General features: G+C 54.1%; 4 protein-coding genes across 5 annotated transcripts; 2 read left to right on the top strand and 2 right to left on the bottom strand.

The window, feature by feature from the left end:
- Positions 1 to 241: 241 nt before the first annotated feature.
- On the bottom strand, positions 242 to 2,051 carry CKM354_000616600 (uncharacterized protein; the record flags this gene model as incomplete). 2 transcript variants are annotated; one of them, XM_044801470.1, is made up of 2 exons in its annotated part: positions 242 to 822; positions 875 to 2,051. In XM_044801470.1, 2 exons carry the CDS (start codon positions 2,049 to 2,051, stop codon positions 242 to 244), a joined length of 1,758 nt encoding a protein of 585 aa, XP_044657405.1. The 2 variants fall into 2 exon arrangements, with proteins under 2 accessions (XP_044657405.1, XP_044657406.1); XM_044801471.1 differs by having other exon boundaries at positions 242 to 816.
- Positions 2,052 to 2,342: 291 nt separating this feature from the next.
- CKM354_000616500 (uncharacterized protein) lies at positions 2,343 to 4,054 on the top strand (the record flags this gene model as incomplete). Its single annotated transcript, XM_044801469.1, has 4 exons — positions 2,343 to 2,684; positions 2,738 to 3,835; positions 3,950 to 3,982; positions 4,037 to 4,054. The coding sequence occupies 4 exons, from the start codon at positions 2,343 to 2,345 to the stop codon at positions 4,052 to 4,054; spliced, it is 1,491 nt and encodes a 496-aa protein (XP_044657404.1).
- Positions 4,055 to 5,642: 1,588 nt separating this feature from the next.
- CKM354_000616400 (uncharacterized protein) lies at positions 5,643 to 7,247 on the top strand (the record flags this gene model as incomplete). Its single annotated transcript, XM_044801468.1, has 2 exons — positions 5,643 to 6,488; positions 6,537 to 7,247. The coding sequence occupies 2 exons, from the start codon at positions 5,643 to 5,645 to the stop codon at positions 7,245 to 7,247; spliced, it is 1,557 nt and encodes a 518-aa protein (XP_044657403.1).
- A 586-nt stretch (positions 7,248 to 7,833) lies between these two features.
- On the bottom strand, positions 7,834 to 10,455 carry CKM354_000616300 (uncharacterized protein; the record flags this gene model as incomplete). The annotated part of the gene is made up of 5 exons (XM_044801467.1): positions 7,834 to 8,295; positions 8,349 to 8,977; positions 9,032 to 9,789; positions 9,843 to 10,258; positions 10,306 to 10,455. 5 exons carry the CDS (start codon positions 10,453 to 10,455, stop codon positions 7,834 to 7,836), a joined length of 2,415 nt encoding a protein of 804 aa, XP_044657402.1.
- Positions 10,456 to 11,756: the final 1,301 nt, after the last annotated feature.

Raw genomic sequence — 11,756 nt, 5'->3', positions numbered from 1 at the left:
GCGGGTCTTGCGCGCTCGTGGCAAGCACGCGTTGCGGCAGTTGTTGTTGATGAAGCCCACCTGCTTTGCGGTCCGTCCCTATGCTTCCTGATTTCCCCCTCACCCTTTCGCCTGCTTCACTTGAAAATTTCTCCGTCACCGCACACGATCAACGTCTGCTCTGACTGCTTCATGGCCTGGATGAAGCGACTATCTTCCGAGCCAGCACGAATGTTCCTGCATTCACCAAAACGATCCCACTTCAAAACTTGCGCTTCTTCTTAAGTGGCTCCTTTTTCCTCTCTGCAATATCTTGCTTGAGCTTATCACGTCTCACGTTGGCCCGCTCCTCCGAGTTCTCACGCTTCTGTTCGACCTCCTCTGTCCCCTCCTTTACTGAAGCTCGGGACCGTCTTTCCTCCTCACCGACCGTGTCCAATTCGCCTTTTCGAGAAGTTGGGGCGTCTAAGTCATCTTCCACCTCATCAGTTTCAGGCTCAGCCTTTGCGCTGCCACCAAAGGCCCCAAGACGAGACGTCGCCTTCGCAGGTGATGAATGTGCCGGTCCACCACCAAAAGCGCCAAGCTTATTGATGCGCTTCGGATTTGACTGAGAGGGAATGCTTGCCGCTTCCTCATCTTCTGGATCAGGAGTCTTGCGCTTGCGCTGGCCACCAAATTGGCCGAGCTTGGGGCCGTTTTCATCATTGCAGGTTGGGCGTGGCAACGGAGCATCTTCACTCTCTGGTTCTGGTGTCTTCGTTCTGGCCTTGCCTCCAAAAGCGCCCAGACCTGATCTTGCCTTTGATTTGGGCTTTATTGGTGTCGGTGACGGTTCTGTTTCTGGGGCAAATGTCAGCAATCTCGTCTGTTGGTTCCGCGCTCCTCTGCATACCATGATCCTTCACGATATTGCGCTCATTTGAGGCTCCATGCGAGCGGTCTACTGGAGCTACATGTTCTCGTGCATGCACCAAATCTGCATGACTTGACGAAATTTGTTGATTGTTCGCCTGCTCCTGGGAAGCCTTCGATCTTGGTGCATCTAGGTCATCCTCATCTTCCGTCTCCTCGTCCTCGTCTTCGCCGGCGGCGGGTGTAGGAGAGGCCCTTCGTGGCGGCGTAGCTTGCCGTTGGAATCCGCCGTCTAGTCTGCTGCTTCCGTGATTTCTGAGGGTAGGTGGACTGTCCAGTCTTGCGTCTTTAGCAAGTCGACCTCTTGGGCCGTCAGTTGACATGCCACTGTCCTCGGCCAAGTTTGAGGTTTCGTCCAAATCTTTTGCTCCCCCGCAAGACCGCCACCAGCTACCCTCCATTTCCTTGTGAGCAGTAAGCAACTGACTGCTAGGCAGACCCGCCAACAAGCCATCGAGAGCTTGCATGGAAGGCTCTGCGTCGGTGCTGTGCTTTGCACTTTCTGCTTGCCACTGTGCTGGATCGAATGGCGCAAGTCCATCAACATGGCTAGCAAGCTGCACTCTCTTCGGCGCTCGCTTGTGAAACTTGATGTTTGAAGCTCCAGGAAAGACCTGCGTCAAATCTTGCCCAATGTTTTCGAGCTTGTCAGCAATCTTCGCAATAACACGATCTTTGTGGCCGAGTTGCTCCACCAAGTGCTGGATCTCTGATTGCAGAGTATTGGTATACAAAAGTAAAGGTGCAACAAGATCAGCCTCGAGAGCATTGCTGTCATCGCTATCAAGACGACGTAATTGCATTGTCCATTTGAGTGTTGGTAACGAACCTGGCAGAGGCACTGCCACGCTGAGCTGAAGCCCATCTTCGGCGTCGCCGGGCTCAAGCCTGAGATGCGTCTTGCGTTCACAGTCCAAGGCGCTTTCGATCCTCGACAAGAACTGATCAAATTGCTCATCGTCTTCGCCAGGATCTATGCTGGTGCCCTGTTGACGCGCACTTTCCACCAGCTCATTCCCAGTCAAGCTGACTGCCCAGAGCCGGTTGAGATCTGTGAGCTCCAAGGTGCACTCGTTCTGACTCATGTCTGCCTTCAGAAGCAGCAGCGGATAGTCGCCACTGATTCTGAGTGACTTCCATGGCCGCCTGAAAGCCATGCTGCCATACCACCAACTCGTGTGTTGTTGTTGCTTCAAACGCGACGCTTGATGCCTGAAGTGCACAAGCCTCAGCAGCGGCCTCAGCTCCGTACCTGGCACGAGCGTTGTCTTGGCAAGCACGAGTCAGGCATCGTGAAGTTCGACTTCAGACCGAAGATTGTTTGTGCAGGAACGCAATTCACGCCATTGCCTAATCATCGAACCGCTCGCCTCGCAAGACGCCTTACACCACAACCCGTGCGCGACGTGACACGCCCAGTCCCGTGGCCCGAACGCGCATTGCGCAAAATGTCACGCTCTACGATTCCGAGCAAGCGATCTGCGGACGCCCAAGAGGACGCATGGGTGGCAGATGAAGACAGATTTGTGCTACAGCAGTCGAAGAAAAAGGCAGCTATCAGGGCAAAGGCAGGGAGAGCGCAGCCAATTGATTGGCTAGCAGTTACTTTGGCAGTCATTGACCCGGAGCGCAATCCATTAGGCGACGAGGTTGATCCCAATGAGCTGGAGACTGTGGATCCAGAAGCAGTGTTCGATGGCTTGGATGATGCCCAACTGGCGGACTTGGAGAAAAGCATTGAGACTTACATCACGCTGGAGAAGAGCAAGAGCAATCACGACTATTGGGCTGTAAGTGCCTGCCATGCTGCCGCGATGCGCTCACTATACTGACGGAATGACAGATGATGAAAACAATCTGCAAAGATCGGCGGAAGGGAAGTCAGAGCACACAATCAACAGCGCGCGGCGTCGGCGCAGTAGCATCAGATCTGGACAAACTTCTCGGACCCAAGACACTAGAAGAGCTGGAGAAGCTGGAGAAGCAAATACGAACAAAATTGTCCTCCAACGAGCCAATCGATACCGATTATTGGGAACATTTGTTGACGAGTTTGCTCACCTACAAGGCCAGAGCTCGACTGAGAAAGGTGTCGCGCGCGGTAGTGGAGGCACGATCTGGTGGGTTGCGCAAACAGCAAGTGGCGGAAGCTGCTGCACTCAAATTACGTCTGGAAGCACGTCTCCAGCTACTGTCTGCTAGCGGCGGACCGGAAGATGCAGGCGTGCCGGGTGCGAACGACCTTGACGACAATGGTCGTCATGCGCTAGATCCAGAATCACTCCTTCGAGTGGAGCCAGAGGACAAATCACTAAAAACATTGACCGCGGCCGAATTCGCGCGACAGATTGCCGAGGATAGGCAGAAGGTCTTAAAGACTGGATTCGTGCCAAGCTTTCAGCAGAGTGCAAATGGCCAGGCATCAAATGGCTGTGGTCAGGTCGCAAAGCGTGCTCGAACGGACGGTGGCGAAGCAACCCAGTCTGCTTTCGACCGTGAGGTGGCGCGAGGTCTTGGCGAGAATGAGGAACTCTTCACTCAAGAAGTGGAAGTCGTGACCAGAAATCGTGCACAGTGGGTGCAACAGCATCGACCGCGGAAGCCCAAATACTTCAATCGTGTTCTGCTTGGCTACGAGTGGAACAAGTACAATCAGACTCACTACGACCACGACAATCCGCCACCGAGGGTGGTCCAAGGATACAAATTCAATGTATTCTATCCCGATCTGGTTGACAAGACGAAGGCACCAACCTACCGCATTGAGCGAGAAAATGGGAGGAAGCGTGGGGAGACCTTCGCGCCAGCTGGAGAAGACGACACCTGCTTGATCCGCTTCACTGCTGGCCCGCCATACGAGGACATCGCTTTCCGCATTGTGGACAAAGAATGGGACTACAGTGCGAAACGAGAACGTGGCTTCAAAAGCAGCTTCGACAAGGTATGCTTCCTTTTACGAGAACTCATACTGTACTTCAGTGAAGACAGGCACATTGTGATGTGCAGTACACGACAGCATGCCCTGCAGCACTTTTGAGACTGACGTTTCATGTAGGGCATCCTTCAACTTCATTTCCAGTTCAAGAAGGTAAGTGGCGCGCTAATCCCAGCATGAAACAGGCGACTGACCACGTGATTTTAGATATACTACAGGAAGTAGTTCACCAGCTGCGCTCGGCCACCAATGCACCATCTGAGCGACCCCATTACATTCAAAGTCGGTAGACATCTGCTGTCTGGACGGCTTGTAATACATGACTTCAGCTTCGGCCGTATGTCATGGGGCCACTCATCGCGACTTTCTATGTTTCGCAGCACCTGTCAAGCGTAGCGAGCTCAGCTGCTCGAATCAAGATTTTGGCATCTGTTGTGATTGCGCAACGAGTGTTCACTTGTACCTGTCCTTTCACGTTGGCAGCATCACGAAGAGACACGCATTGCATGCCACCGCATCGTTGACACCTGCAGTGGCGCCTTGTCTGCAGCATTGTGCGCCGTCCTTCCGCACTCCAGTTGGAATGAACAATGGATAGCGCCATCTGAGACACAATCGGGCACACAAGAAGATCGTGGACAGGGGTGCCGGGGGAAGCGTCGACGGGAGCGTACTCTCAACCGCGGGAGACAACATCGTGTGAGGCGCCAGACAGAGCACTCTGCTCAAGACCGAGTGCAGCACCACAACGGATTACAGCCGCGAGCTGCCAGCCTTAGGCAGAGGAAGGGTCGGCGCACCTCAGAGCGCAAGCTCGTCACCATCGATTGACAAGAGCAAACGCCAAACATTGCATCGAGTCGCCAAGCGGCTCCTGGACGATGACAAAACATCCCAATAAGTCATGCCCACTTCAGGACGCCTGCTTCCGCGCGAACCCCCTTCTAGAAGGCTGCAATCCTGGGCTCGACGAATGCGCGTGCCGGCCTCTCTCTGCGAGTTGCGCCGCTGCTGCACCACCAACACGGAGGCCGGAGCCTAGGCACATGCATGCATCCGCCAGCCTAGCGCAGGTGCGGGAGTCACCCGTGAAGCTACGCCAACCACGCGTGAGCCTATCCGCGTCTGTCAGTCTGTGCGATGGAGCCCATGACTGCTCCAGCATATGTCGTGCATGCCGCTGCCGCCATCCAGTGTCGGCATATCTGGAGGCGGCGTCCCGGCCCATGCTGTCCACCCAGGATATGCCTGGTGCTCGCTGAAGGGCTAACAAAGACACAACCTGCCGCTGTCAACAGCGCTCCAGGACCTTGTTTGCGTGCAGAAGAGCGGGCATACGTGACCACAATGGCTGCTGCTTGGTAGGCATGGAAGCGCAGCCGAAAATACCGCCATGTGAGTGGGCGTGCGCTGGCGGCAGCGCTGCCAAAGCAAAGCGTGCATCCGTGACAATGACCATCTGGATGCACGCGCAAGATGCCGACCAGGGCATCTTCCAAATACGCTGCAAAGACTTGCAGCATCGTAGGTCCTTCTCACGTTTCTTTATCTCTTCCCCCTTACCCGTGCTCGGCACAGATCTGGTTGTTCCCTGTCGGCCGCACACGTGCAGCACTACTGTTAAGCATCACAGAAGCCTACTTCGCATGCCCAGTCTTCATCGCTTCGTACCACACCGCCCCATCATCGCGCTTCTCGCCTGATAACCACTTGAGCTCCCCGGTCTCCAGAGAAGCTTTGTTCAGCAACAACACTCCGCCACAACTCGCTCTTGCACCAGGACTACCCTTCACGAATTGCAGATCTCGCCGTTATGGAGGTTCAGGCTGCCTCATGGCATCCACTCGAGCGTGGGCCGACTTCCGCATCTGGTGACGTCGGTGTCACGCAGCCACAAGACCAACCACGACACGCTTCACTGTCTCTTGACCAGCAGGCCGCCGACATCTTGAAGCTCTTTGGGGAGAGCGATGACTGCGCTTCGACAACAGACATGGAGTTCGACGCCTTCCCGTTCGAGGACCCCGTTTCTGCGCAGTTCGGAGCCATGGACTCCGACCCCTCCCCCTCCGACCCCATCTCTACCAACAGCGACGGCTCCACTGCCTCGTCGTCTTCCGACTCAAACATGGCGCAAAACACCTTCTGCCAGTGGCCAATGGCGCCAGCCCCACCCACATTCGGGTACGAGCAGACCGCTCATCAGCCCGGTCTGGCGTGGTTACCCGAAGCGCGCTTCGACCACGCCTTGAACTTTGGCTTTCACGGCGGTGACGCACTTGGCATACACATGCCCACTTCGAGTCCTACGCAGATGGCGGGAATGGCTCGCTTCGAAGTCGAATACCCGCCGCATCAACCGCCGATCGTCGCACGCGACGATTATGGAAGACAGCACTTTGCTGAGTCCTGGCAATCACCTCAGCGGAGTGCCACAATGCCGCACAACTCCCTCCGAGACGACAGCGACGAGCAAACCGCAGAGTCCGCCGGTCCATGTTACGCACAGCTGCTCTACAAGTGTCTTGTCGAGGCGCCGGACCACACACTGTCCCTTCGCGAGCTGTATGAGTGGGTCGCGCAGCACAGTCAGAAGGCCAGAGACCCGAACAATAGGGGCTGGCAGAATAGTGTTCGCCACAACCTGTCAATGAATGCAGTGAGTACAGTTCTTTGCTCGTTCTGCAACACTCGCTGACTCTACTAGGCATTCCAGCGCGTCACGGATCGACCCAACTCCACTAAGAAAGGCAGTCTCTGGCGTCTGACCGATGAAGCGTTGCGAGGCGGCGTGATCTCGACGACACGGTATCGGAAAGATCCAAAGCGCAAGCCCGAGCGCCGCGCAACTCCTGCTCCAAACCGACAGGCATCAGGTGCGAAAGGTGGTCAGGCCACGAGAGACGCCAGCCGTTTGCGCCAGCAACAGCAGCGCCTGCATGGCATGCACGGGCCGCCCAGACACATTCGCTACGGAGAACGTCGCTACCACGGACATCCTCCTCCTGGATACAGCCCCTATTCCGTGCACTCAACCCCACACTCTCCTCAAACGATGCCGCACTTCCTACCACACGGTCACCCTATCAGCGCGCCAACAAGTCAGCCCGCGAGCCCATACTTCAACGTCCGCCCAGCAGATGCCGATGACCTCACACCTCTAGGCATGCACCTACAAGGCTACCATCAAGCAACACCTGAGGACTTCCGCGCTGTGCCCAAACCACTCCCAGTCTCTGGCCTCGAGTTCCTGCCCATCGACATGACCCAAGGAGGACTCTTCGGTGACCAAGATCCAGAACTTGGTACCACGCATCCCGACACGCCGACTCCAAGCCTCATGACCGAAGCAAGCTTCATGACTGATGACCATGGCATGTCTCGCGGCAACAGCAGGGAGGGAACGACCTTTCAGTAGTCAGCAACGTCATTCCTTCATTGCGTTACTTCAACGACAGCTTACTTCAGCGACTCGGCGTCCAGGGAAAAGGGGCAAATCAACTCTACGAATTCACGACAGGATAATCGCGAAAGTTTCTTGTCTCATTTTTGCATACGCGACGGATAGTTGGGATAGAATGGCAACGGTTCTCACTGAACAGATACCAAAGGATGTCAAACGCTTTCGAAAACTTTGTCGGGAAGAGAAGCAGCGACTTGCTCTGCTGGCGGCGCGGTTTGTCTTCTCTTTCACAGCAATTGGATCTTGGGGCGTCTTTGGTCGCTTGGATTTGCGTCATGACTTGAATGACGATTGGTATCACGCTTTCGTTTGAGGTTGGACACGGGAAAAAAAGAATGGGAATGTTGAGCATCACCTTCAAGCGTTGTGTTTTGCAATGTGTACAATAGCGCGAAGTAGAAGAAGAAAAAGCAGCTTAAATAAGTTACAACGTTCTTTTTTTGCTACACAAATTATGCTGCCACAAGACTCATTCCATCTTTTTACATTTGAACATGATTACCATTACTTTGTCCTGACACAACAGTCTCTCCAGGAACTCTTACATCGCCGTACTAGGCCTCTTAACCGTATTATTCTCCCTATCCAACCTCCTCAAAATCTCCCTATCATGCTGCGCCAACTCCGCCAACCCCATCCTCCGATCCGCAAAACTCGTCTGCCTCGAATGCGTTTGCACAGGCGGCGGCGAAGTCTCATCAGCATTCACCAGCACCACAACCCATAATCCCACAGCTCCAGTATGATGTAAGAGAGGAGTACAATGGACCCAACGCGGACGGCCGGCGTTTTCGACGATTGCGGTGCGACTTGTTGCGGCGCGGAGCCATTGGATTTTGGCTGTGACGGCGACGCCTTTGCGGAGGGATTTTTCGAGGTCGGATTTGATTTTGGGGTTGCCGCCTATGCGGGAGAGGAAGTGGGTTTGGAGGATCCCTGGGGTGCGGAGGGAGGCGGACGCGAAGAGGATACGGAGGGAGGGGGCGGGGCGGACGACCAGGTACTGTATGGATTATTAGGGCGTAGTCTGATAAAAGGAAGTGTTGGTAAGCTTACGTGCTTGTAGATTCCCTCAAGTTGTTGGCGTGGAAGCTCAGAGAAGGATAAGGTCTTCTGCTGTTGTCGTGCTTCTTCTCTGGGGCTGCCATCCGAATCGTGAGCATCATTTCGATCCGCTTTATCTGGGTGATTGACCGGATGAGCTGTCTGGTGCAAGTGATTAATTCCTTGACACAAGCGCCCTCCGTTGCGCTTGACTGCTTCCATTTCGTTGGTGTCCAGCATGACACTGAGTGCTCGTATTGCCTGTACGGTGTCGACAGCCCCGGGCTTGCAGCTATCGACCGGCAACACTGCAGCTGTGTCGAGCTTGGGCACACTTTCCGGGTAGTCACCGTCTCTTAGTAAACCTGACACGTCGACTTGCGCTCCAAGCCAGTACCGTACGTTGCCCTGGTTGTCGAATAGCGGCGCTATCATTACCAGATTGAGGAAAGGACTGCCGTCACGGCGATAGTTGATGACAAGTTCGGTATGGTCTTTACCCTCGGCGCATGCGATTGCCATTCGTCTGACAGAATATTTGCTTGTGCAAGGTCCTTGCAAGAAGCTGCTGTTTCGGCCAATCGCATATTTCAGCCCGTATTGTGTTGTCAGCGCGAACTCCTCCGAGGCAAGAACGATCGCTAACTCGCGTCAACATGATTCTCTCAAAATGCTTTGTATGGACCTTCACTTACGATGACCTGGTTGACTGGGATCCGATAACACGAAGACCTCGGCGAGTCCATTGCTTGGGTCCCGCAAACGAGTGGACAAAGCTCCTGAAATCCGTCGCTCGATACTAGCACTGACAACTCGTGTATAGATATGGCAGACGTACGCCGGTAGGTCCTCTCGAAGCAGTTCTTCGAAGATCTCACTGGCGGCTTCGGAAAGCTTGTCATCGACAAAAGCGCTTGGCGGATTTGTGACTATAGCTGGTGCATCCTTCTCCGAAAGCTGTTGCATGATGGAGCGTGCATAGTTCATGGCGCGGATTGCCTTCAACGCATCCCAGTAATAGGCCAAGAGTCCAGCTCTGGTTGGCCGGTAGACGCGAAGATAGGCAGAAAAGAGCGACAATGATCTTGCGTCTTCCAGGATGACCCGAAGATGATCTGCGCTGAACAGCTGCTCGGCTCGTTCTTCCAAGGAGTATTTGCCATTCCCTAATGTTCTCTCAACAGGTCTGAAAATGCTGAAAGATTTTGGATCGTCTGTAGTAGGAAGTTCGATATCAGGCACTTCGACGCTATCCGAAGCTCTTGATTTGAGAGGCAACAAAATGTGATATGGATCACCCGAGGACTCCTGCGTAAAGCTGGCGGCCGACCGCAAACTGAGTCTATGGCTGAAATGTTTCTCACGCATCGACTGCTGAATAGAGGGACGTGATTTTGTACTTCCGGCATCTGATAGAGGTGGTGTAGGAATTCGAGCGGGCAGACTGGTCGAGCTGTGCGGATGTTTAGCGATGAGCTTTCCTGTGTCTCCAGTCTCCGACCTCACCTGAGACGCTTGACATCGACCTTGACGTCGGGCTTGACTTGCTGCTCCACCGTAGTTGGCGACTTGAGCTGCGTCGGTGGCAGCGGAAAGTCGTCCAAAGTAGACAAATCTGATGACTTGATGTCCTTGCTTTCTTCTGGTTGCCCAATTTTGCTGTCTACTCTTTTTGCTGGGACGGGCTTTCTAGGCGCCCTGTCGGTATGTGCCACTGCCTGGGTCTTGAGAACGTTTGGTTTCGAACTCGGGAGAGCAGGTGTGCTGATACTAGCACGCAGTGCTTGGTCTGGCAATGACTCCCGGGACATGCGAGTGGTGCCACCACTGTATACCATCGACATCGGTCTGGCAGACGAAGGCTGCTGGGCGACTGGGCGCGAAGGACGTACGGCGTCATTCTGTGTTGCGACGCGGGTATGCTGGGCTGTCAGTGTCGCACAGTGCTGAAGGACCTCGTCATACATACAATTCCATTGAACTTCCTCGGATCTTCCAGCTTAGGGCTTGAAATGACGATCTCATCAGCGGACGACTTTTTGTCCTTCTTCCCTTTGCGCCTGAAAGCTGCGAAGATGTTGAACGGCCGCGCTAGCGACTCTTTGTGGGTGTCCTTCATCTTTTAGTTTCTGTGACTATTCCTGTAAGTCAAGGCCCGCACTGATCGCTGTGACAGATCGTGTGTCAATTCATTTGGCGCTTCCCTAGTAGCATTGGTTTGAGATATTTTGCAAACCGCAGGAGACCAACATCGGGCGGGTGAGGGTTGGAATCTACAATATCGCGACAGCGCACGCGGGCAAGAGCTACAAGGCACCGGGCCTAGATTGACCAGGCTGTGGCACTTGCTCCTCGAAGCAGATTTCCAACACCAAACTCAAAATGCGGTAGCTAAAGATGTAGCAAGGGTCGTGTCTGGCAGATCCCTTTCAGGCAACGCAGGTGCTCGCCTCACGGTGAATTCATTCTCGTCTCGGTACACGGAATGTGTTGAAGGAAGCATCCCTAGTCGAACCATGCCGAGGCAGGGGAGCATATTTACGTGAGCCTTCGGCGACAGGGCCGAAGGCCATGCTGGCGAAGTCTCTTTTGCTCCATGCTGGACAGATGCGCAGAATGCACGCGTGAAGACAGGAGTATGAGAACAAGTGTCCTCACGAATGAGATTTGTCTGCATAAAATTGCTGCGCTGAGGATGCGGCCAAAGACGCGAGGCATGACTGCTTGACCATGCAAGAACAGGCATGGTGGACTTTGTCATTCGAACGTACGATGAACATCCTGTCTTAGTCTTCCAATCGTGGATTGTCCATTGCAGGTTTGGACAGTGTTCGTCTCGAAGTCGGCTTGAGCAGACCGATAAGTAATCATTCGTAGCGATGGAAGAACCGAATGTGGTTGGCGGGTGTGGTGTGAAAGAGGTGTCGCAAGGATGAGTTGTGATGCTTGGGCAAGAACCTTGTGAGACCGAAAGCGAGCTCGAACCCTAGTGGACAGTTCTTTCCGCCTCAATCTCAGCACCTGGATGATACATGTTTACGGAAGCATGGTGCAATGATAAAAATTTAAGGTCATGTGAATGCGGCGTGCACGAAGCCATGAGTGATCTGGGTAAAGAGTGTACAACCAGAAATAGGCGTCGACGCATCGATCGATCGTATTGTTGTTGAATCAGCGCCGAATCTCGGTCGGAAGACCTCGAGCAAATACGAATGTGATAGGCTGTTGGCGCTTTCAATGCGGCCAGTTGGTGACCGTAATTTTATTTATGTCATGGGCGTGAGCAGCCTACACAACCACAAGTTAGCACGGAGAACACAGTTTAGCAAAGCGCTTCCGATTGAAAGTCATGCGCACGAAAGAGCTGGCTTGATTCTTTCCGAGTGAATGGTCTTGCTGGGAGCGGCCAACGAGAGCCAG

The sequence above is a fragment of the Cercospora kikuchii genome (assembly GCF_019650295.1).
Source record: "Cercospora kikuchii DNA, contig_00003, whole genome shotgun sequence".
Taxonomy (NCBI): Eukaryota; Fungi; Ascomycota; class Dothideomycetes; order Mycosphaerellales; family Mycosphaerellaceae; genus Cercospora; species Cercospora kikuchii.
The sequence above is the reverse complement of the archived record's forward strand: the minus strand, read 5'-3'. Positions and strand labels throughout refer to the sequence as shown.